The 23,140-nt window shown below is 32.3% G+C and overlaps 5 protein-coding genes and 1 non-coding gene across 6 annotated transcripts; 2 read left to right on the top strand and 4 right to left on the bottom strand.

Moving 5' to 3' along the window:
* Positions 1-551: 551 nt before the first annotated feature.
* LOC137809575 (expansin-like B1) lies at positions 552-2,318 on the top strand. Its single transcript, XM_068610687.2, has 5 exons — positions 552-754; positions 841-947; positions 1,346-1,527; positions 1,624-1,756; positions 1,924-2,318. Exons 1-5 carry the CDS (start codon positions 616-618, stop codon positions 2,128-2,130), a joined length of 768 nt encoding a protein of 255 aa, XP_068466788.1. The 5' UTR covers positions 552-615; the 3' UTR covers positions 2,131-2,318.
* Positions 2,319-3,443: 1,125 nt separating this feature from the next.
* Positions 3,444-3,569, top strand: LOC137813125 (U6atac minor spliceosomal RNA). The gene has a single exon (XR_011081360.1). It is a non-coding gene; the product is annotated as a U6atac minor spliceosomal RNA (small nuclear RNA).
* A 1,178-nt stretch (positions 3,570-4,747) lies between these two features.
* LOC137809970 (BON1-associated protein 2) lies at positions 4,748-5,730 on the bottom strand. The gene has a single exon (XM_068611049.2). The coding sequence runs from the start codon at positions 5,637-5,639 to the stop codon at positions 5,100-5,102; it is 540 nt and encodes a 179-aa protein (XP_068467150.1). The 5' UTR covers positions 5,640-5,730; the 3' UTR covers positions 4,748-5,099.
* Positions 5,731-7,618: 1,888 nt separating this feature from the next.
* Positions 7,619-10,281, bottom strand: LOC137809967 (putative GTP-binding protein OBGM, mitochondrial). Its single transcript, XM_068611044.2, has 6 exons — positions 10,141-10,281; positions 9,712-9,928; positions 9,509-9,599; positions 9,184-9,266; positions 9,030-9,092; positions 7,619-8,904 (listed from the first exon to the last, which is right to left on the bottom strand). The coding sequence occupies exons 2-6, from the start codon at positions 9,847-9,849 to the stop codon at positions 7,789-7,791; spliced, it is 1,491 nt and encodes a 496-aa protein (XP_068467145.2). The 5' UTR covers positions 9,850-9,928; positions 10,141-10,281; the 3' UTR covers positions 7,619-7,788.
* A 1,041-nt stretch (positions 10,282-11,322) lies between these two features.
* Positions 11,323-15,967, bottom strand: LOC137809968 (ras-related protein RABH1b). Its single transcript, XM_068611048.2, has 6 exons — positions 15,406-15,967; positions 14,758-14,828; positions 13,908-13,996; positions 13,650-13,761; positions 12,955-13,045; positions 11,323-11,582 (listed from the first exon to the last, which is right to left on the bottom strand). The coding sequence occupies exons 1-6, from the start codon at positions 15,520-15,522 to the stop codon at positions 11,442-11,444; spliced, it is 621 nt and encodes a 206-aa protein (XP_068467149.1). The 5' UTR covers positions 15,523-15,967; the 3' UTR covers positions 11,323-11,441.
* Positions 15,968-18,767: 2,800 nt separating this feature from the next.
* Positions 18,768-19,347, bottom strand: LOC137809853 (uncharacterized). Its single transcript, XM_068610917.2, has one exon. It carries the CDS (start codon positions 19,275-19,277, stop codon positions 18,975-18,977), a length of 303 nt encoding a protein of 100 aa, XP_068467018.1. The 5' UTR covers positions 19,278-19,347; the 3' UTR covers positions 18,768-18,974.
* Between the last annotated feature and the right edge of the window lie 3,793 nt (positions 19,348-23,140).

The following is a 23,140-nucleotide window of genomic DNA, read 5'->3' as shown; positions in this document are numbered from 1 at the left end:
TATTCTCCAACCCCCTCTTTCACTCGTTTCCTTACATGGCCAACCCAAGTGAGAACACAAGAAGATGCCTACATGTAGGGTTATGTAGCAAAGTGCAGAAGAACCTAACTTTTTTCCTGTGTTACTACACATATCACATTCAGAACAATTGAGTCTTTGGTCAACTAGCTCTCACAGTCAAATGTCTCAACCTTCACAGTTTCTTAAAAGCATTTTCCTGCCAAATTTAAAAATAAGCCAACAGAAACAGCATCATTTGTTAGTGTCCATACCAGAATTTCACCTTAAGAAACCTTGAGCAAAGGCCATCTCTATTTGTCAACTAAAAATAAATAAACAGAAAGTAATGCAGTTTTGAAAGTTGACAAGGTGGTTTTTCAACATCATATACTCGAGTATGTATCTTGTAGTCTAATTAAGCGGGTAGCTGAGAAACAATTGCATTTCGCATTCTCAGAATGTGAATTTTTTTCTTTAGCATTCTGCATAGTCAAGTTCGTAAATTTTGACCAAATTCTCTATAAATAGTAGAGTTGTGGTTTGTTCCATGCATCACCTAAGTGTCCTTAATTAATCTCCATTTGTACACTTGTTTCTTCCCCTTCTGCGTATCATATGGCGCTTTATCTTTTCTATACTTTTCTTGTTACCACCTTGATTTTCATGCAAACTCTGGCTGATACTTCATGCACCGATTGTTTCATTCATTCTCGAGCAGCATATTATCCAAATTCTGAAGAACACGGAACAGATGGTATGTATGAAGTGAAACTGATGTGACAATATTGAAAAAGAAAACTAAAAGTGTTATATCATATGTTCTTGTTAAATTCATTGCAGTAGGTGCATGCGGGTTTGGTTCCTTTGGTGCTACGGTCAATGGCGGGGATGTATCAGCTGCATCTTCTCTTTACCGAAGTGGTGTTGGTTGTGGCGCCTGTTACCAGGTGACTTACCATTAAAAAATGTGTCTACTCAAGCCAGAAGTTACGATTTCTAGCCCTTAAACTTGTAAGCATGATAGTTTTCACAAGAGAAAAAAGCAGTGATTCAACCTCCCTAATCATGCTCCACATTGAATATTAAAAAGAATAATTCACTCTTTAAATATAATTCCTACAAATCTTCTCAAGGCTTAACCACTAAATGATGGTTCTGGCTCAGGAACTATATATTTATATGGTTGGTACAATAAGCCTGATAAATCTGACAAATTTTTTTGTCTCTGAAATTGTGTTGTTGCTATTTCTAGTTGATGTGAAATCTACACCAGATTACACATTTAAACATAATTATTTGGTAAGGCATGAAGAGTGAAACTGATATGTTGGTGAATAATGAACAGGTGAGGTGTACCAACAGCGTCTATTGCTCAAACAATGGTGTGACTGCAGTTATAACTGACCAAGGTTCAAGTGACAACACAGATTTCATTCTTAGCAAACATGCCTTTAGCCGGATGGCTCAAACCACTGATGCAGCTGCTTCTCTACTAGCCCTTGGCGTGGTTGATATTGAATATAGACGGTAACATCAGCACTACAACTCTCACCATACATAATCCATTGCTTCAATATTTTTCTACTTTAACTGGGTATTCTATATCTTTCTCTGTCTCTCCAGTGTTTCATGCAGCTACCCAGATAAAAATATAACAATCAAGATAGACGAGAGCAGCAACAACCCTTACTATTTGGCTTTTGTGATTTGGTATCAACAAGGTAGGAGAGACATAACTGCTGTGCAGCTCTGTGAGGTACTATCTATCTTCCAATGGACTCCTATTGTGAATTGTGATATGAATACTAGTTTTTCTTCAGACAATTTCCATTAGTAGGTAAAAAATGTGAATACTGAAGATAATTACTAATCAGTGAAGAGAAATTCATATTTTCTACTAAATCACAATCATACCTGGTGCAGACTCAAAACTTTGTGTGCAAGTTACTGGATCGGAGCCATGGAGCTGTGTGGACTGCTACCTCTCCACCAAGTGGACCTTTGTCTTTAAGAATGTTGTTTAGTGATGAAGAAGAGGAAGAAGAAACTTGGGTTGTTCCAGCAAATAACATACCTGGAGACTGGAAGGCTGGAGAAACATACGATTCAGGGGTACAAGTGAACCAATAGAGAATCTGACAAAACTAATTCATTATGTAATCAGAGAAATATCATATCATGTCCATTTGATTTATTATCCCCTCCCTTATGAGTTGTAATGTTGTTTTTCTCACAATAAGTTGTGATGGCATGGCTTGTGCATCATATACTATGCAAGTCACCCCATTTTCATTGAATTGAAATAGTTATTACACTTTTATATCTCTAATCTTACAAACTTAGTACTGTTAAAAACAACTCAGAAGGTAGATCAAAGGGAAATATTTATTTTCTAACCTGTGTTCATAGAAGTTAAAGAGAAAATTAACATATTTTCAGTCAATTTTAGCTAACACATAATTAAAGAATATTTTTGTTGGTTTGAACTAAACCTCTCTTTAACACATTGAGCATGAGTAAGAAAAGGTGTGTACATCAAATTCTAAATCCTGAATTCTAAAACTATGTTCTTTTTATGACATGTCCATCTGTGTCCCTGTCACCACAGTCAACAGACAGAAGAAAAAATAAAGGTTTTGTGAGGAAAAAGGTGGGTTTTTCCTTTAAATTTAAAAACAAAAACATGTAAGTTTAGTCTTTTCTTTAATATTATAGCAGTAAAAAATTGTTAATGATAAGTTTAAACATAAAAGATTAAATTCAATTATTTTATAAGTGAAAATCTGATTCATCGTATATTTGAAATTACAGAAATAAAAAAAAGACAAATTTTTCCTTAAATTTATTGTTGTGCGTTTGGGATATTGTAATTGCATAGGCATTATCTCTATATCCAAACGTGCTGTTGGTTGTGGTGAGTGTTACCATGCCAGTATCTTAACTTCTAATTAAGTTAGCTTTTCAATAAAATCATTAAATAAAAACCAATTTTTTAGACAAAAAGTAATTAATTGCTATAGTGATTAAATTAAAGATTAAATTAGTATCTAAATTGATATTTAATTAGTTATCAATATTTTAGATTCTAAATTTGGTAGAAAAACATTGATATCTAATTAGTTACTAATTTAGAAACCATTTAAAAATAACATATACTAATTTAGAAACCGAAAGTTTTTTTAATTTCTAAAATGGTTTTTAAAACTCTTTTTTTTTCTAAAATTAGTTTTTATTTTATTATTTTTTTTTGTAGTGGCTAGCTAAATAAGATAATTAATGCCATGAAATTTATGTTCCCAACAATGCATTTTTATTCTAGGCGCTAAACTTATGTTAGTTTTCAAAAGAAAAAAGAAAATATAAACCCCTCGATCATTAGTCCCACATCGAATGGTGATTTAAAGTTTTCTGACTTTATATACAATGCTTAACATGCATTGGCTGTGTTCGTTAAAAGGAGAGATGGTTGGCATCTCCCCTGACAGGGACGGGAACAGCCTTCGGGCTTTTCTCTATCACATCGGTTAAAGGCTACCCACCTCTCGGTGGATCTATAACCCAATTTTTTTTCCTACAGAAATCCATTCTCCCATTCGCACAAGTGTAGCAGTGAAAGATTTTATTTTTTTCACTTAACTGGGTGGGCCTCTGTCTCTCCTGTGTTGCATGCAGCTACCCAATACAATCAAAACAAATGAATACTAAATTTTTTAATCACACAATTTTAGTAAATGATGACAACTAAGTTGCAACGGTATCACCATTAGGTCTTCAAGTTTTTCATAAAGTGTTGTTAAAAAGTCTAAAACAAAAATAACCTTTACATATCTGAGAAACTTCCATTTCCAAACAAACTGGAGGAAGATAATGTTGAGATTCATGGCAACCATGTTTTCTTGTTCAGTGGAAGATAGTGCTTCTATTGTGTATTTTGCTTTTGTCCAAAATAAAGATGTTTTGAACTAAGAAGCCCAAAAAGAAAAAGGCAGACACGAAAATATGGTTAAATTGAAAATTATAGGATATGAGACATGGTTATATATAAATTAAAATGTATTAATATATTTTGTTATAAGAAAAAATAATACAATGTTTAACTTTTATTTAGGAGATTTTAATATTTTTTTGAGATTTTGTTCGAGATTTTATCAGATTTCGTAGGAGGGAAACGTGTTTCCTCCGGCTAAAATGGCCCAATAAAAAGCGTTTGACATCGCGTTGTGCTTGCTTCTGCTACTATCCGTGTCCACAGTGTATCGGAATGACGGAATGAAAAAAACATATATGGTAAAATCGTAACCATAGAATATGACCCTAATCGAAATGTATCTATTTGTCTCATACACTATGGGATGGTGACAAAAAATATATTTTACACCCGAGAGGACTATAATTGGAGATATCATTGTTTACATAAATTCCTATAAAAATGGGAAATGCCCTATTTTGGCCGTATCCGAACTTCATAAACCCATCAAGTTTTAGAGGCCTACAACTCTGATTAACCAATACAAGAATCTTTACAATCTTTTACATTTGAAGTAACAAAGACAAACAACATACAAAATGTTGCACAACATAGTAATTAGGTGCAGTGCAGCATTTGTCCTCAAATTTGTCATACATGAAACCAGTGAGGATGCTGGTTTTTGCCACATTGCAAGAGCTGACACCATTTCCACTGATTTCTTCCTTTAAAATTTCCTTTTCGTGTGTACATATTTAAAATACGAATAAGATTATTAAGTTCATATTCATCAATATAATAGTTGAATTCTTATTATAATTAAATATAAAAAAAAAACACACTCAATCAATTATCGAGTGCGCATAAATAATGAAAGTTGAACACTTAGCATTTTCTTTGCCATACAGATATTTCCTCATTACTTTTTTTTCACAAAACCTCTTCAATCTTCATGCTGTTCGTCCATCACATTTCTACAGCAAATCAATAAGGAAGAACAGTGAATAATGCTTTCCCTCTTGAGTACATAACAAAATAAAACCCCTCAAAGATTACTTCTATACACCATAGAGAAAATCAAGTTCCAACTAATATAGTTGCATATTAATTGGAGCAAATCAACTTTACATTGTCAAGGATTTCTTTGGTAGTTTAACCAAAGAGCTGGAATCCCTGTGACAACTCCGGTGGAGCCATTACCGGCCACCGGCACCCCAGTCACCGCCGCAAACGACATGGAACTGGAACTACAAGAAGAACGTTCCGGCACTTTCACCCTCACCGAAATATTTATAACCCCGTTTCTCCTAACGTTACCGTCCCACAACCTGTAGCTCAAGAAATGCAACTGGTTTTCCGGCACGTACCCTCCAATGAAATCAGAAACCGGTATTCGCGCCACGCCAACACTGTTAGACCCCGTCAACGACGACGACGACGACGTTTTGCACTTCACCTCAACGGATATGAACCTTGCATGCAACGGCACGTTCACCACAACCTTCTCGTTCCACGAAGGGTAACTTCCTCCCTCTGAGTCCACTTTCGTGACGGCACCTGCGTCAGTGCTGGCGTCGGAGTGAACCGTGACAAATGTGTTTCCTCTTGCGGGTTTTCTGTTCATTTGGAGATTCTCTGCGGATAAAACCGTGACTTCCACTGTTCTTGACATGGTGTTATTTATGATCCGTTGTTTAAACGATAAAAGAATGTAATTAGTAAAAGATTTGTGATGCGCTGAAATGTTGTGGTGAAGAGGAGAAAGAAGAGAGTTAAATATTATGAGGTTTGGGAAACGTGAGAGAAAGAAGAGAGAAAGAAGAGAGAAAGAAAGAGGTTGCTTCTTTTTAATGTTGAAGAACTTTCCTGTGCCTTTCAATATCAGCCGTTATTACAACATACGTGGTTTCGAAAGTTGACCGAGTAAGGAACGTGTTTACCACGAAGTTTCAGTCCAATTTTCAACCCTTCTATTATATTATTATTATATTACACCTTCAACAACATTAATACAACATTAAGAGTAAACAAAAAATTTATTAAATAAAATTTCTAACCACCAACACTTTATTCTAATTTGTTAATTCAGATTTTTAATTTAAACAACTGCGTCTCTGATTATGTAATTTCCGTGTTATGATTTTTATTAATTATATGGTACTCTCTAATAAAAGAAAGAAAGCATTTTTTTAACAGTATACACAATATTTTTAGGGTTAAACAAACTTTACATCATTCAGATATTTGTGATATTTGTATGATAAAAACTATTGGAATTATTATTTTATAGGTAAAATAATTATTAATTTTAAAAAAAATTGATAGTTTTTCTCAAAATTGATAGATTTTTCAAAATTCGATGTTATTTTGATTGGAGACGGTGTCCACTATAACTACTTCCAATAGTTTAATAAACTGAAATAAATTGGAATAATTTCACATAAAAAAATTCAGTTTAATCATTAATTCATACTACAAACATCTAAGTGGTATAAAGTTTGGACTAAAAATAAAAATAATTTTATAACATGTTATAGTATAAAGATAAATGTCCAGTTAGTATCCATTAGAGGGGTAATAGTTTTGGTTTTGTATACAGGTTGAGATATTCTTGAAGTATCCCTCTTAATTTTAATTTTATTTATTCATTACTGATAAAAAAAATAGAATAAAGATAAATAATATATTCAAGTCAAGGTGACTGCACTAATATTTTTGTTTTAGTGATATTTTTTTTAAGGGGGAATAGTTTTTAGGAAAAGTCGGAAACATAGTTGAGAACGAAATGTTTGATTTGGTTGTAGGGGGACTTGGTTTTAATTGGTCGTGTTCCAAAATCTGTGTCCATGCTGAGTAAATTCCAAAGGAGAAAGTTGGATGTGTTAATGGGGAATTTATGTGTTTAGTACTTAAGGGTTTTTGAAGACCAAGTCAACTACTGACTTTTTTAACAATGAATTGAGGAAGAAACAAGTAGAGAGACACCCGGAAGGTTACTAGTTTGGAATTTCTAGACTGCTACCTACCTCACGTGTTCTTCTTAAATTTATGGGAAAAAATTATGTTTTTTATTATTATCATACTTTCTTTTTCAAACTGTATTTTTGTTTTTTTATCTTTTCAAAACGGCTGAGTTGTTCTTTAAATTAAAAAAAAAGTAAAATTAGTCTTTTCTTTAAACATAAATAAGAAATGATAAGCTTAAATATAAAAAAAAAAATTAGATTCAATTATTTTAAAAATAAATTCCTTATTCATATATTTGAAATTACATAAATTAAAAACACATTTTTCCTTCCATCAGTGTTTTAGCTAGCTAGCTACCAATTACTGTGTTTTTTATAGGCATACTTGACATCTCAGTTAGGCATGATCACTATGCAACTTGACATCTTAGTTAAGCATAATCACTATGCAACTTGACATTTCAGTTAAGCTGACACCTCAAGTAACAACAATCTTTTAAATGATTCAGGATTAAATATATAATATACCATCTCAATTAAACTGACACCTCAAGTAACAACAATCTTTTAAATGATTCAGGATTAAATATATAATATGCCCTCTGTTAGAGGGTAGACGGCGCTTGTTTGCTAAAGTCTTAAGGCCCCAGAAAATGTAAACACACAGAAATGGACATAAATCAAATTGGGAACAAAAGTATTAGGGAGATAAAACTAAAAAGGATAAATGGTCCAATTGCTGGAACTGAGGTTCATCGCATCATGTATGAATCACATTTTCCATTTCATTTATATATTTCCTCGGGGTTTGGACTTCTTGACCTTTCTGATACAGGAGAAGTTCTTAATAACTATCTAAGCAAGCAAAATTTGATCTAGGCAAAGTTTATTCGACGTTTCAGCATTAACAAGCATTTTCAGGCCAGTTTTAAGATCAGCCACGCCTTCCCCCAAAACAGCACATACAGGAAAGATGGGAACACCTTGTACCCTTCTCTTTAACTCTTTATATACTTCATCTGCACCGTTCTCATCAATCTTATTTGCAACTATCAAGGATGGCCGATTGGACAAACCATCCTGATGGTACTCTAGCTCTAGAACTAAGTCTCTGAGCTGTTCCCATGGCGGAATTCCCTTCCTTCCATTTAAAGCAGCAGCCAAGTCTACCACATAAGCAAGAACCTTTGTGCGCTCTATGTGGCGCAGAAATGCATGCCCGAGTCCACGATTTTGGTGTGCACCTTTTATAAGCCCAGGAATATCAGCCACGGTTATTGAGAGATCATCATAGTGTAGATTCCCCAAATTTGGCCTAAGAGTAGTAAACGCATAGTCACCAACAGCAGGCTTAGCCCTTGATATAGCCCCAAGTAAAGTGCTTTTACCAGCATTAGGCATTCCCACAAAGCTTACATCAGCAATACTCTTGAGTTCTAATATAAGAACGGTCTCAAAACCAGGTGAACCTGCATGCAGAGAGGAGTGGATACCGTTAGGATCCTGAAGATTAGGTACATTTTTCATTGAATCTTTGGGACAATACGCATTGCCCAGACCACCCTCTCCTCCACGAGCAATGACAATTTGTTGACCTTCTTCTGTTAATTCAGCAACATTGTATATTATCTCTTGGTTCTCTTCTATATCCTCAGTACAAAATTCAGGAGCTCCATTAGTAGTGGAGAGTTGAGAGAATGCATCTGTTGATGTAACTTGTCTTGATTTTTCAGATTTCTCAGCATTTGTTTCTTCAGCTTGTGTTGAGGAGAAGCCAGTAGAATGTGTTGCGTTTACTTCCACTCTTGTAACACTGGAGGTAGAACCATAGCCAGGGTCATGAAGATCATCATCAACAAGTGCCCCTGGAATATCCCAAGGGTCTACATCAGTCGAGGATTGAGTTTTGACAACGGAAGGAATATCACCATTGACAAGATGAAGTACAGTGCCAATCGGTACACGGGCAACCTATTAAATAAAGCATACGATTTCGGAATGAACTTGCTGTTCTGTGTTGCGAACAAGGCTAAATAAGAGAAAAGAAAACTATGAATTGTTTAGAAAGCAGAAAGAACAGGTAAATCATCAATTACCTTATCAGCACCCCTGCTACCTATCAACTTTTTTGATGATCCATGTCCTCCTTTCTCGGCTATCTATGAGAAATAATTAGTGTCACCAATCTTTTAAGACATGAAAATTTTCATCATTTCAAAAAACATTTTGGCAGAAGATACAAACACATACCAGATGACGCTGCAAACCACTGAAGTCCCAAACTCTGGGAGAGCATTCCAGAATCACATCACCGCCTGTTCCCCCATTGCCACCTACATCAAACACAGACATCAAAGCAGCACTGTCATCAGCTCCATTGGACACCATCCACGTTTCTTAAATTGCGGTTTGCAACTACCATTACACCTACAATATCACAGTATTAATGAATTCTCTACTACCGAATTGCAACCACAATTGCAGTTACATTGGAACACAATTTCTGTAATCACAACGCAACTACATCTGCAATTCAAAACCTTGGCTATGCATCGTAATAAAGAGACATACACACCATCAGGTCTTCCCTTGCGCAAGCTGAAGCAACCATTACCTCCATCACCTGCTTTTGCAAATATCTTACACTGGTCTATCATTCGTCTCTCCTACAAAACCACCCATAACCGCAACGCAGAGGTAAAAAACTTAATATAAATGACAGCATGTCCTTTCATGTGCATTAAGCGGGGGAGGTACAAAAAAGAGTTGAGGATCAACCTGCAAAGGAGCAAGCTTAGACTTCTTCAGAGAAGTATCGGAGTAACGAGCATAAAGTGTAATTGACCATCTAGATATACACCTCTGAGTAAAATCTTCCATGTGTTTAATGCATTTTGCTTGAAAGTGTAACATCATTTTCACAAACTAGTAACTTGTAAGAGCGGAGACAGTGGTCCTCTATGTGTTGAAGCTTGAAGCTTGACAACTTCAAAAACTGTGCAAAGCAGATGAAAGATTAATATTAGACCGAGAAAGTGACCTTAGAAAGTTAGCTCAATTAATTAATTTTATGGGATTTCTGGTTGCGGAGTTTTCTCAAACAGTTTTCGCGCATGGCAAAGTGTTATACAATCTAGTGCAATTGCTAACAACATGTTGAGTTAATTTTAGAAATGTAAAATGTGAGAGTGAAAGGGATCACCTAACCTTGGTTAATTCATCACGATGAAGTGCGGAATCAGAACCTTAGATTTGAGCCTTTGCTCAAGTGATGTATATGTTGGCATGAAAAGAAGGGTAAATGAAATGAAATGTACATCTCCAGTCCCTTTCACCTCAGACTGACACGTGGATACCAAGAAATGAACGGCTTAAATTTAAATTGCAGTAAAGGCTTAACTGTTTTTTATAGTAGTCTATAAATGGGGCCCTTTAACCAAGGTAACATTCTTTAGTAGGCAAATTCTTCCTACACCCAATATTTTTAAAAGTGCACCCAACACAATTTTAAAATTCTGAAAATACCCTTTATTCCGGAAATGAAGATCAGGAAGTGAAAATAATACATAATGAAAAAATAGATTCAGAAGAGTTTTTTGGGTTTCGGAAACAAAAATCAAAAGTCCATTTGGATAAGAAAATCCATAATAAAAAAGTAATATATTAAGTGCATTTTCGTCTTTTCATTGGAATTGGTGCAGTTATATGATGTAATTTAGTTAAGTTTAAAGTTATATGGTATTAGAGTCATTTTATCATATCCTAATAAGTGTGGATACACTAACTTATATATAATGAAATGTCATCATCTCTAGTCGATGTGGGATCTCTAACAAATTATAATTCAATATAAATATTTAGTGTTGTAATCACTTCTAATTTACAAATTGATAATTTTTCAAAATATTTAATTAAATTTTATGACTTATAGAAGAGAAATAGAAGGTAGTTAAGAAAAATGATTGTCAAAATGGTTTGAGTCAACTAAGATTGATTTGAATGTACTTACATTTTATCTTTATTTTCAGATTTTTTATTTTATTTTTTCTCTACCCTCTATTCATTTTGTTTTAGTTAATCATACTACTTTCAAAACTAAGTTGAAATAAATAGCCTACACGAATAAATTAATAAACCAGTAGTTAAGTTAGTTAACCATACAGAAGCAACACATGTTTTGTTCTGTTATGTCACCCTTATATTGAAGTAATTATTTCATTTAATAGATTATTTAACTCAGCTGATTACAAATGCATGTATGGGGCATCTCTAGATCTGTTTAAGTAATCATAAAGAAGAAAGTGAATTTGTGAATGTTTATATTTCAGATTCCAAAAATGATAAAATGATAGTAAATAGCCAACAACTAAACAACCAACTTTAACAATATTAGTTGTTCAATCTGCCATATGTAGTTTCTGTTATAAAATGCTGTAGAAAGTCTAAAACACAAATGAACCTTTACATTTCAAAGCAAAAAGATACAGAACTTTCAAGATAAGGCACATTCAGCAAGCACATCCCCCTGAATCAGGTTGAGAGTCATGACCAGCAGAAGATCTCAGGTTCACGTCAACCATGTCTTCTTGTTTTGTGGAAGATAGTGTTTCCATTCCAGGCAATGCAGCAGCAATTTTTCGAAAGAGGGCCTAAATATAGGTTTCAGATGTCAATAAGTCAAAACCAGGAAATTGGCAGAAGCATGCAAGCAAATGAAGGTAATAATGTAACTCAAACAGTTAGCCTTTTGAAAGTCATCACTACTGCAACAAGCAAATCTCTGTTGGGATGAGCTCAGTTAAATCTACACACTTGACTCCACCCACAATGTGAAAATGTGGTTAGTTTCATCTTACAAGTGGTCAAAAGTATATGGAAGTGACTGTTGATAAAATATATATGTTTCTGTGTTTTTTTTAGTGTTTTCCTAGCTTTAACAGTATTGTTAAACCGTCTTATGGCACTGATAGACGATCATGTTAGACCGTATTATGGTGCTGATAGACCGTTTAGTGGTCCTAATAGACGGTCTAGTGGTCCTGATAGATGGTCTAGTTAAATTGTTTGATGGTCTTGCTGGATCGTATGATGGTCTTGATAGACGGTCCTATTAGACTATCTAACTTTGGGCTTTCTTTCCTTTGAGTTTATGTATTTGTTTTTGGCTCTCTTTTTCCTTTTTGATTTTTCTTTTATAGAGACAAGCCTTTTCTGTGTAAGTGTAATTTTCTATAATGAATATTCTTCTTCTCTCGAAAAATTTCTTTTGCTTTCTTTCTCTTTCTTTTTCTCAGCTTACTCAAAATCTTGGGGCACTTGTCTATGCAACATAGATTCTTGCCTTCTTTAAGTGTTGCAGTTTGCAGAGTGTTTCTGTTGGATCGTAGATAGCAGTTTCTGTATTAATTATATACAATTACCAATATGTGGTTAAAAGTATCAGGAGATATCGAAGTGCTTAATTGTGGTAAACTTTGTTACATGTGGTTAATAGAGTCAAAAGGGTTGTTGATCAACACATGTTCTAAATTATACGTGTAACTTGATGAATTAACATAGTGATTAACCATCTTGAACTTGTGAGGACAGTCCATATACGAGAACCATGTGTTAGATTTCCACAGTATGCCAAAATTCGTCAGATCATGAACGTAAATTAGTCTTAGAAAGCTTTGAGAAACCCATGATAAGACAAAAAAGATCATTAACTTTATCTCACATAATTGTGTATATTTCTCATTACAATTAAGAATAGTATCATGAAGTTATTGAAATATCCAACTATAAGTAATAGGGTTATGAAGTCACTGAAACATCTAATAATGTGCACTAAAAATGGTCAATAATTTAACATTAACCACATATCAGTAGTTACATAGAATCATGATCATTTACTCTTTATTAGAAAGAAAAATGTACACGTATTCAGGTTTCAATAGGTATTTAATTGCTCTTGTTATTACATGAGGACATTAAACAGGCAAATTATTACACAAATATAAAAAAGAAGAAGAGGCTTACCTTAATATTAAAGCCAGCTTTGGCACTAGCTTCAATAAACATGACGTTGAGTTCACGAGACTTGGCTTCCCCTTCCTCTGTAGAGACTTGCCTATCAGAAATGAACAAAAAAGTGAAAATTTTAAAACAACACTTTTACAAGACATCAAAACAACAACGTTAATCAAACCTGCAACATTTCAAGTGCCAAACAATTCAAGCAACCAAAGGCTAGGAGCAAATCCAGCTCTTTCCTTCAAGGACTCTGCTAATTTCTAAGACTTATATGATATAGTAAAAGTGATCCACTGACACTTAAAAATTTAAGCAACATTCTTAAAGCACTAGTTAGGACTTAGGAGAATGAAGCATTTTCCAAGTTCACCAAGTTAGGAAACAACATTTATTTTATAACTTGTGTTCTGCTAGAGTTAAGAACACATGTACACTCACATTTTAACAAATTTTCCAAGCAATTGAAGAAGGCATAGATTTTAACAAATGTGTTCATAATTTTTACAGACCCTCTTCCATATTCACCCAGCTCCATCTCTCTCATATGCATACTATAGAAAAGAAGATACCAAAATGGCCAAAAAGTAATGTACGAGGAGTTGATCAAACTCAAGGAGGTACTAATTAATAGAAAACAAAAGAAGCATGTCATGAAACAGGCCACAATAAACCATCTGATGAAAGCATTCTACCATTATTACCTCTTATCCACAAGATCAGTTTTGTTGCCAACAAGTACAATAATAACATCACTGCCTCTCTCACTGCGCACCTCTTCAATCCACTTTGATGTGTTTAGGAAAGTCTGACGGCCTATTTCATAAGAAAAATGAATAAGAATGCATCTGGTTTTTTGCTGCTCTTGGACACACATTCCCTTGAGGAACTCAAGTATTATTATTGTTAAGAAGCAGCAAAAAGAAAGGAATAGGAGAAGGGAAACACCCTAAATAGCATACTTGCAACATCATAAGCAATGACAGCAACCGATGAGTCCCTAATGTAGCTTGGAATAAGACTTCTAAATCTTTCCTGTCCAGCTGTATCCCTGTTGCCACACATCACAGGCATGAACAAAAAATAAATAAAGGCTTTGTGGAAACAAAATTAAAAACAGAATTTTTAATGAGGAATCCTTTAATGCTGATTTATGTAGCCCAAAAAATAGAAACCAAACACACCAAACTTCATGAACCTCACAGTGATTAACCAATAAGTAGCATTTTTGACACTTGAAGTGATGAAGCTAAACAAGATACAGATAGTAATATTAGAATTTAGAATTCTTTAGAATAAATTAACTGTCTGAGAATTCCTCTCAGCCCCTGAAAATTTATATAGAAATATGATTGCAAGTCTACCTATCTTTAGTCAGTGTCCAAAAAGTGGCTTCGAGATACTAAAGATCTAAGAACAAAAAAACTTCAAAACGAATTATGCTTTAAAGCCACTGCAAATGGACATTGTAAAGAGCTTAGAAGGTATTAGACAATGTCGAAGTATTTCAATACTAAATTGATAGAACTTTCAAAATATTGATACCACATTCTCAAAGGCACTCCCCTACAATGTCACATTCTGAGACAATGTTGGACTCTCACATTCTGAGACAATTGCTACATCCTTCGCATATTGCTAAAGCAGGAATAATGTTTTTTCTCCAAAAGCTTCCCTTCCCTTTACTTCTTCAATACAATATTTTCCTTTCCATTCCAAAATTAGATTTTTTAAACCTTTTTTCCCTTCCCACTACTTCCCTAATACCATTATTTTCCTTCCTGATACAATTTCCAACATGAAACATCTTACCACAGCTGTAGCCGAACAGTTCGATCTTCAAGATACATAGTTTTTGATAAAAAATCAATACCTATCGTGGCCTGCTTGAAAAAAAAAAACAATAATAAGTACAAGCAAAAGAAAATGACACAATATATGGTGCAAAATTTTCAATTATTGAGAAGACAAGTATATGCTTTCAAGATAACATAGTATAGAATGGGTCAGAAACTATAAAGAAAGACACATTAGAGACAGAAAACCAGCTATTCATTTCAGGTCTTCTACCTACACCAGGCTTTGTTCCTTGACAAAAAAAGGTCACCTTTTCCACCCACTTAGTTACCATAATTGAAATTAGTCTCTCCCTCAAAGTTTCAATCCCTTCACCACACAAACTTCCCTTGCATTGCCCTATAAATTAGCAGTTTTTATAGGTAACAGAATATCATCAACCATCACAAATTGAAACCCATGATCCCACAAAGGAAAACCGTGATCTATTAAACCTACATTTGAATACCAAAAAACACATATGATATACACAGATCAATCATCATAATGATGAACATGGTAATTGAAGGGGGCGTAATGCAGCATCTGTTGTCATTTTCCTTTCCCTGATGAAAGTAAAGACATCAAAAGTAAAAAAGTTGCTGAGAAAGTGGATCTAATGACCTGATAAGTGTTGTCAAATTTGTCATACATGAAACGTGTGATGATGCTGGTTTTTCCCACAGACTGATCACCCAAGAACACCAGTTTGTACTTTGCAAGAGCTGATACTGGCGCCATTTTCACTGCCCCTCACACAACACAACACACCTTAACAAAATGCCACTTCTCATTCAGATTTCCTCCTTTCTCTCTCAACCATGTTCAACACATTTGTGTTAGTGTAATTTAAACAGAAATCTAACGTTTTTGGTGCACTTCAAACATTCTTTTTTTTCTATGCCTGCATAATAATAATAATAATTTACATGCATTTTTCACTTAAATCATCCACAGATAAAAAATCATCTACACATTACTTTAAATAGTTTTTTTTAGAGAACTTTAAATAGTTAGTACTATAAAAGTTAACCAACTATATATATCGAATTTTGTTTGGATTAATGCTGTAAAAAATACACTATCATTAGTATACTATTTGTTACTAATGACAAGAGAAATTATATAGCATCTTGAAATTCTAAAACTTTTGATAATCCAGCTATTTTTTTATAGGATTTGTAAGTAGTATATATATATATATATATATATATATATATATATATATATATATATATATATATATAAGTTCATGTGTTCTAACTTCAGTGCATTTTTTGTAAAAAAAGTCCACCAAAAACATATTCATATTGAATTCAATTAAACTGAATTGTTACACTGTCTTTATATTCAATCTGGTCAAACTGTCTAATAATAACAACTAACTTTTGTTCATTGAAGAGAAAGTATTGTAATTGCATCAATGATTATTAAAAAAGAAAAGTTAACAAAAAATATTAGTTTTAAAAATAAAAATAAAAACGTTTAAATTGTTGAGATATAGTTTTTTTAAGTAAAAAACTTTCATGAAAACTTTATAAAATCTCATTACTTCAATGCTATTTTGCATTTGAATTGGTGATAGGATGTGGAGTGGAGAACAACGAAGCCAAAATACAAGTTATCCCATTATTCAATCTATAACGTTAACTGGAAATAAAATGGAAAAAAATATTATCCACAACTCATTCTATTTAATATGCGTTTTATAGAACAAATGTTCTATAGCATATAAAAATGGCTATTTTTTTATAATTATAAATTTTATCCTAAACTATACTTCTTTAAAGATAATAGATTACGAATAAAAATTATATAAAAGTAAAAAAATATAGATTTAATTCTCTTTAATCGTTTCTTCAAATTGTTCATTATATTTCCATCAATTCATCTCATTCTATTAATTTTACTTTATTTTTGTCACTAATTAAAACATAATACAAAAAACAAATAACTGTCTTGCGGGCATCTTTTCATTACTTTTAAATTATAATAATAATAATAATTTCAACAAACATTTAACCTTTTTAGTCAAAAAAATGTAATTTACTTTTCCAAAATAATTTAATGTGACAATGAATTAATTTTAAAAAACTTATATAAATATTTTTAGCACCATCAAACATAATTTAATTCTTAAGAATATATATGAATATGAAAAGTTTTTTTTCTAACGCAAAGTTTTAGCTTTTTAAAACCCGAGCTGAAGAACTGAAATTAAAAAAATAGCAACAACCATACAAAACATGTTAAAAACTTTTTTATTTTTTAAAAATTAAATTTTTTAATGATAAACATATTTTTGGCAAAGTACCAAACATTAAATAATTTATGTTTTAATGTACATTTTTTATTTTACCTTTTTCTAAATTATCAATAAAAAAAAAAGGTTAACAAATCCTTTAGTTGAAACTTCAAAGTATTGTTATCATATTAAAAAAAAGTAAAAACATAACCGAGAAAAAGAAAATAGGAGGAGCCAGGATTCTTGTACTAGTGGCATATCAGCTCAATGGTGTTTTGATGTATATGAATGTTTGAAATCAATGCATTGACGGTTAACAATCTCCCTTCTCTTTTATGGTAGATTTGAGAGCACATGTTGCTGAGTGTGATTCAACCTCAGATGTTGGTGGGGAGGAGCAAGGAACCAACATACCTTTGTGGAGATGTCGTGCCTTATATCATTGACATGGGTTATGTTGTTGTTTTATTTTTTGTATTGTTGTTTATGTACAAACTTTGGCTAAGAACTAGGCTTTTTGTACATGGGTTGGAATACCCCAAGTATTCCCATTTATATTATTCTTTATTGCTGACAAAAAAAAAAATTAAGATTGAATACACTTTGGTTTTTAGCCCTTTAGTTCAGTTCATCATTTCTAAATTTGAGATATGGCTGGGCTTGTAAGAATCTGTTGAAGGGAGGGGATGATCCTTTTGAGGCAAATGCTCCCTGCACCCAACACATTTTAACCTGCACCCAACACAATTTTGAAAATTCCAAAAATGCCCTTTATTCCGAAAATAAAAATCCAGAATTGAAAATAATATATTTCGAAAAAATATATCTGGAAGTGATTATTGAGTTTCGGAAATAAAAATCCAGAAACAAAATTTAAAATTCTATTCTGGACAAAAAAATCCAGAATTGATAAATAATACATTCTGGAAAAAAAAATCCGGAAAAGAGATTATTGTGTTTCGGAAGTAAAAATCCAGAAACAAAAATGAAAAACTCATTCTGGATAAAAAAATCCGTAATATAAAATTTCGTTCCGGAAAAAAAATCCAGAATATATATTTTGGAAATTTTTTTTAAGGATAGTTTCGTCTTTTCCACTGGAATCGGGTGCAGTGATATGGTGCAGGAAACAATTGCCTCCTTTTGATGGTGTTTGAGTGCTTCTTCTTGTTCTTCATTTTAAGTTGTGTATTATCAACATCTGAGTCCATTGTGATGCTATAAAGACAAACTTTTGAGTGTGTTTGATGAACCTTTACAAATTGATTAGGCTTAAAAATGCCATCTTATTATTACATACTTAATCTCTGTTCTCAAAAATTTGGAAGTAAGTATAAAACTATTTTCTTACTGCAACTATTGCCTGTGAAGATCTATTTTTGCCACCTCAAATTGGGTATATTCAACAAACACAGAAGCAGTGTATCTAACACAGCAGAAAATTAGTAAACTAAAATTTACTGCATAACTAAATTTTGAGGGCAACATAATAAGATGGAGGAAACTGGTATCTGTCTATGAACATGGTCACTGCAATATCCTCCCAAAAAAACAGGGGAAAACTTTAGTTTTCAAATCCATTTAAAACCATAATTCCTTGTTTTCTACAAATCCAAATCATTACCAATATCATCGATCCTTATGCCAGATTACGCAGCCCTCACAGTAAACCAAGACACATATAGTAATTTGAATGAACCAATGTCATATTTATGATGGAACCCTAATTGTGGGACTTTGATGCAAAAGAATTAACAGTGGTATTTCATGAACCTGAGAATATAACATGCATCCATATCAAGGTTAACAAATTGGCAAGACCAAAAGAAAAGAGAGATAAAAAAAAAAGTACGAGAGATTTCGTTTAAAGTAACTCGAAGGTGGTTTTATGGCAAAAAGTAGATAAAATTGAATCCCATAAACATAAGTAGAAGAGAGAGTGATGAGATCAAAAAACTACGCGAAACTGAGGCGCGTTGGACTGAGCTGCGGGGAGGATCTCCCAGCGGCAGGGCTCGAGGTCTTCGGATACGGGGCAGTAGCCGGCGAGCGTGACCTTGTCGTTGGAGGCGGCGACGGAGCCGAATTCGAAAATGGAGACGGTGACGTTGGGTGGTCGGGGAACCTCGACGGCGCCGTTCATGGCTGGGGACTCAGGGAGGGGTTTGGTTGCGTCTAGGGCTTTGGAATTGGGAATTGATGAGGATGGGTCTTTGGGTTTATTCTCCTTTCGCCACCACAGTAATCCCATGCTTTCTTTTTGGCTAAGGTTCTCTTCTCTCCGATTTTCCTCTTATGTTATGCCTCCTCTTATGTTAAAGTAGAAACACACGGGTAAGTGTGGGTAGAATGAATTCATCTGTATATTTTAAAAATATATAAATTTATTTATGTACCTACAATTTTTTTTTCAGTCTTATTTTTTAAAATTTTATAATCCAAAATATAAATTTGTATTTAAATTTTGTAATTTGGAATATTATATAATCTCAAACATAAATTTTAACTTCCTAATACTATAATCAATCTCTTAAGTTTCTCAAATCCACATCCTGAAATTAAAAAAAAAACTTTTAATAACAAAACTTAAAAGATAATTTCAGAATGGAAAAGACATGCATATATTTAGGAAGAAACTCTCCTCAACCCAAAACACGTATGACTTTCTAATATTTAGTAGTATTTTTTTTTTTTTGTCTTTCTAAAATTTTTCAATACTCATTTTATAGTAGTAAAACTTTAGTTTTTTTTATAATTAAATTTAAATATAATATAATATAATATTATTTTTTAAATTAGAATAATAATAATGTGTCTACATGTATTATATTAATAAAGTGTATATATTTAATGAAATATTTTATTAATATGATTAAAATTTAAATTTCATTGAAAACTAAAATATCATAATAATTTTGACCTATATTTTATTATGCATGTGTCGTGAGAATAATAATATGAGATCATTTATTTAATTCATCTAAATAAGAAAAATAATTAATTTAATAAACAAAAAATAAAATTATTTCAAATATATATTTGAATTTTTTTTATTCATTTAAAAAAATTATGTGACCACTCTTATGTGGGGCAGACCAATAAAATTAACTCACATTCTTCACGTAGAACGGGACAAATGCGGAACAAATCAATGTGGAGGGGGTCAATCCACATTGTCATCCCTACAATTCCTTTCTCCCCACTTAAGTTATGGATTTGGATTTGAGTTTCTTTTATCAAACTAGGATAATTTTATAGATTAATTATTAAATTAGATAAAATTTTAAAAAACTATTAAAATTGGTAAGTCTTCTAATTTTTTTATACAACTTCCTTTAGAAATCGTATCAACTTGACACGAAATCGTATCAACTTGACACGACTTATCCATTTTAATAACTTTTTTTAAAATTATCTATTTTATTAATTAATCTATGAAGTTATCCTATTTTAGTAAAAGAATAATGGATTCCACCATTTCATTCATTATGTACCACTAACATCTCCTTTTACATCTTCATCTTTAAATTTTGTTCAACAACTATATGTTATTATGTATATTATATTATTATTTTATTTTATTTTTTAAATGTGTTATTTAATAAGAGCTTCAAAATTATTTAACTTTAAATTTTTTTATTCAAATAAAACATTTTAATTATTACAAAATATAAAAAATACATTAATATTAAGTAATAGTTAATAATTTAAAAATATTAATCTCATCGTATTTTTCTATCCATGATATAAATATTTTTATGCAAGATTCAGATAAATATTTCTCTCAATTGTTTTCTATAAAGATTATTGTTTATTAATGTTGACTGTAAGTTTATATCAATCAAGAAGTTTTTTTTTTTAATTTCGTTAGTAAATGCTAATTTTTTTTTGTCTAACTTTTTAATTTAAAACAACTTTAATTAAGATGGTGAAACTAATAATGGTTGATTTTGGCTTAAAAAATAAGTTTTGATTATGCCAAAAATAAAATGATAAGTATAAGAATAGATATGAGAGGACATCTCCAAACCAACAAAACCATCTAAACAAGATAAAATTTTCTTTTTCCGTTGTTAAGATACACAATTCAACTATAAAAAAAGCAAAAAGTTTTATGAGTTTGGGGTTGTACTATCTGTATACATCAATGAGTACTTTCATGGATGGTCGAATCTTATACAACCGAGTATATATTGGAAAACTGAAAAGTACTCTCGAATAACATGTTTAACATAATCATTGTACGAAATATATGTTTGGTACTAAGATTAACTTGGTAAATTATACTCAATAGTAAAGGCCCATAAATATGTGTTCCAAGACAAGGCAAACATACGCATTCTAATAGCATTTATTATTCCAACCACCAATAACCGAGCACTAACTTGAGTGTCCAATACAGAATAAAGATGTAAAAAGACATGTTAGTGGTACAAAATGAAGTCTAAGTTTTTATTCTTTGGTCTCTTTTCCAGGTAGCCACGATACTCTGGAGAGACCGAAGACCAAAGATCGAGAGATGGAAGATATTGAAGACCGAGACTTGAGAAAGATCGAAGACCGAGAGTTGAGAGAAATCGAAGACTGAAGACCGAATTCATATATGAGATGCACATTAGAGAATATTCGCATTGCAACGATAAAACATTCTCAACCCATATAAGAACAATACACATTCTAATAGCATATAATACTCCAACCACCGATAACCAAACACTGACTTAAGTGTCAAAGTACCTTTTGCAACTGAGGCCGAAGATCAAGACTTGGGAGAGACCGAAGACCAAAACCTTAGAGAGATCAAAGACCAAAGACCAAAACCCGGGAGAGATCGAAGACTGAATTCATATAGGAGACATGCACAATGGAATCTATGCATTGCAATGACGAGACCTTCCCGACTCATACAAGAACCATACACATTCTAATAACATTTATTATTCCAACCATCAATAATCGAGCACTGACTTGAGCGTCGAATTACCTTTTATAAGTACCCACCCCACTCTAACCGAGGTCAAAGATTGAGACTTGTGAGAGACCGAAGACCAAGACCAAAGAGAGATCAAATACCGAATACTGAGATCTAGGAGAGATCGAGACCTAAAAGAGATCGAATATCGAGATATGAGAGACCGAAGACCGAATTCATATGAGAGACATGCAAAAGGGAATATTTTCACTGCATTAACGAGACATTCTCAACCCATACAAGAACAATTGGCGTCAATCGTAGGACTAAAAAATAAAGAAGTACTCTCAAATAGTATGCTTAACATAATCATTGTACGAAATACATGTATAATACTAAGATTAACTCGGTAAACCATATCCAATAATAAAGGCTCATGTTGACAGTCTAAATATATGTTTAAAGACAAGACAAATGTACACATTATAATATCATTTATAACTCCATCCACGAATAACTGAGCATTGACTTGAGCATTAGAGTACCTTTTGCAGGTACTACTCCCACTTTGATCAAAGCCAAAGATCGAAACTTAAGAGAGATAAAAAACCGATACATGAGAGAGACTGATGACCAATACTTGAAAAAAACTGAAAAATAAAGATCAAATTCATATAAAAGACATCAAATATCCACAAAACAACAACTTTGAGAAATTCCTAATTGACACAATAACCAAATTTAATTTTAACTAAGAAAAAAACTACAATAATATATATATGGAAAACAATAATGTTTTTACCGTATTGATAATGTCTAAATTGAGATTTATTTAATAATGTTTTGATGTTAGCCATACTAAATACAAAGAGAGAGAAAAAACATAAATATAAAACATACTTACTTAAATTTCTATAATTTTAAATTATGAGAATTTCAATTTCTCAAACGAGATCAAATTTTGTATAGAAAATTAAGAATTGAATCAAACCAAATCAAATTTATTTATTTATTTAAATATATTTTTATATGATTAAAAAGAATTAACAATTAATAAATACGAGTGTAGTTCGGAAGTTATTTCACTAATCGAACACATTGTACTTATAATTTAAATTTAAACCCTATACAAAATAAGTTTTGTATAAAATTATATAATTTATAAATGAATATAAAAAAAAAACCAAAATGAATATCACATA

This window comes from Phaseolus vulgaris, chromosome 2 (genome assembly GCF_051622355.1).
Source record: "Phaseolus vulgaris cultivar YP4 chromosome 2, ASM5162235v1, whole genome shotgun sequence".
In the NCBI taxonomy this organism is placed as follows: domain Eukaryota; kingdom Viridiplantae; phylum Streptophyta; class Magnoliopsida; order Fabales; family Fabaceae; genus Phaseolus; species Phaseolus vulgaris.
The sequence above is the reverse complement of the archived record's forward strand: the minus strand, read 5'-3'. Positions and strand labels throughout refer to the sequence as shown.

Bases quoted from the DNA above. Each gene is read 5' to 3' on its own strand.
- LOC137809575 (XM_068610687.2), top strand. From the start codon at position 616: ATGGCGCTTTATCTTTTCTATACTTTTCTTGTTACCACCTTGATTTTC. The intron at 948-1,345 runs GTGACTTACCAT...AATAATGAACAG, and splicing joins GTTGTGGCGCCTGTTACCAG to GTGAGGTGTACCAACAGCGT. The intron at 1,757-1,923 runs GTACTATCTATC...TACCTGGTGCAG, and splicing joins CTGCTGTGCAGCTCTGTGAG to ACTCAAAACTTTGTGTGCAA.
- LOC137809970 (XM_068611049.2), bottom strand. From the start codon at position 5,639: ATGTCAAGAACAGTGGAAGTCACGGTTTTATCCGCAGAGAATCTCCAA.
- LOC137809967 (XM_068611044.2), bottom strand. From the start codon at position 9,849: ATGATGTTACACTTTCAAGCAAAATGCATTAAACACATGGAAGATTTT. The intron at 9,600-9,711 runs GTTGATCCTCAA...GTGGTTTTGTAG, and splicing joins CTAAGCTTGCTCCTTTGCAG to GAGAGACGAATGATAGACCA. The intron at 9,267-9,508 runs GTGTGTATGTCT...TGTTTGATGTAG, and splicing joins GCGCAAGGGAAGACCTGATG to GTGGCAATGGGGGAACAGGC.
- LOC137809968 (XM_068611048.2), bottom strand. From the start codon at position 15,522: ATGGCGCCAGTATCAGCTCTTGCAAAGTACAAACTGGTGTTCTTGGGT. The intron at 14,829-15,405 runs GTCATTAGATCC...TTTTTCAAGCAG, and splicing joins AATTTGACAACACTTATCAG to GCCACGATAGGTATTGATTT. The intron at 11,583-12,954 runs GTAAGCCTCTTC...ACCTATATTTAG, and splicing joins AAGCTGGCTTTAATATTAAG to GCCCTCTTTCGAAAAATTGC.
- LOC137809853 (XM_068610917.2), bottom strand. From the start codon at position 19,277: ATGGGATTACTGTGGTGGCGAAAGGAGAATAAACCCAAAGACCCATCC.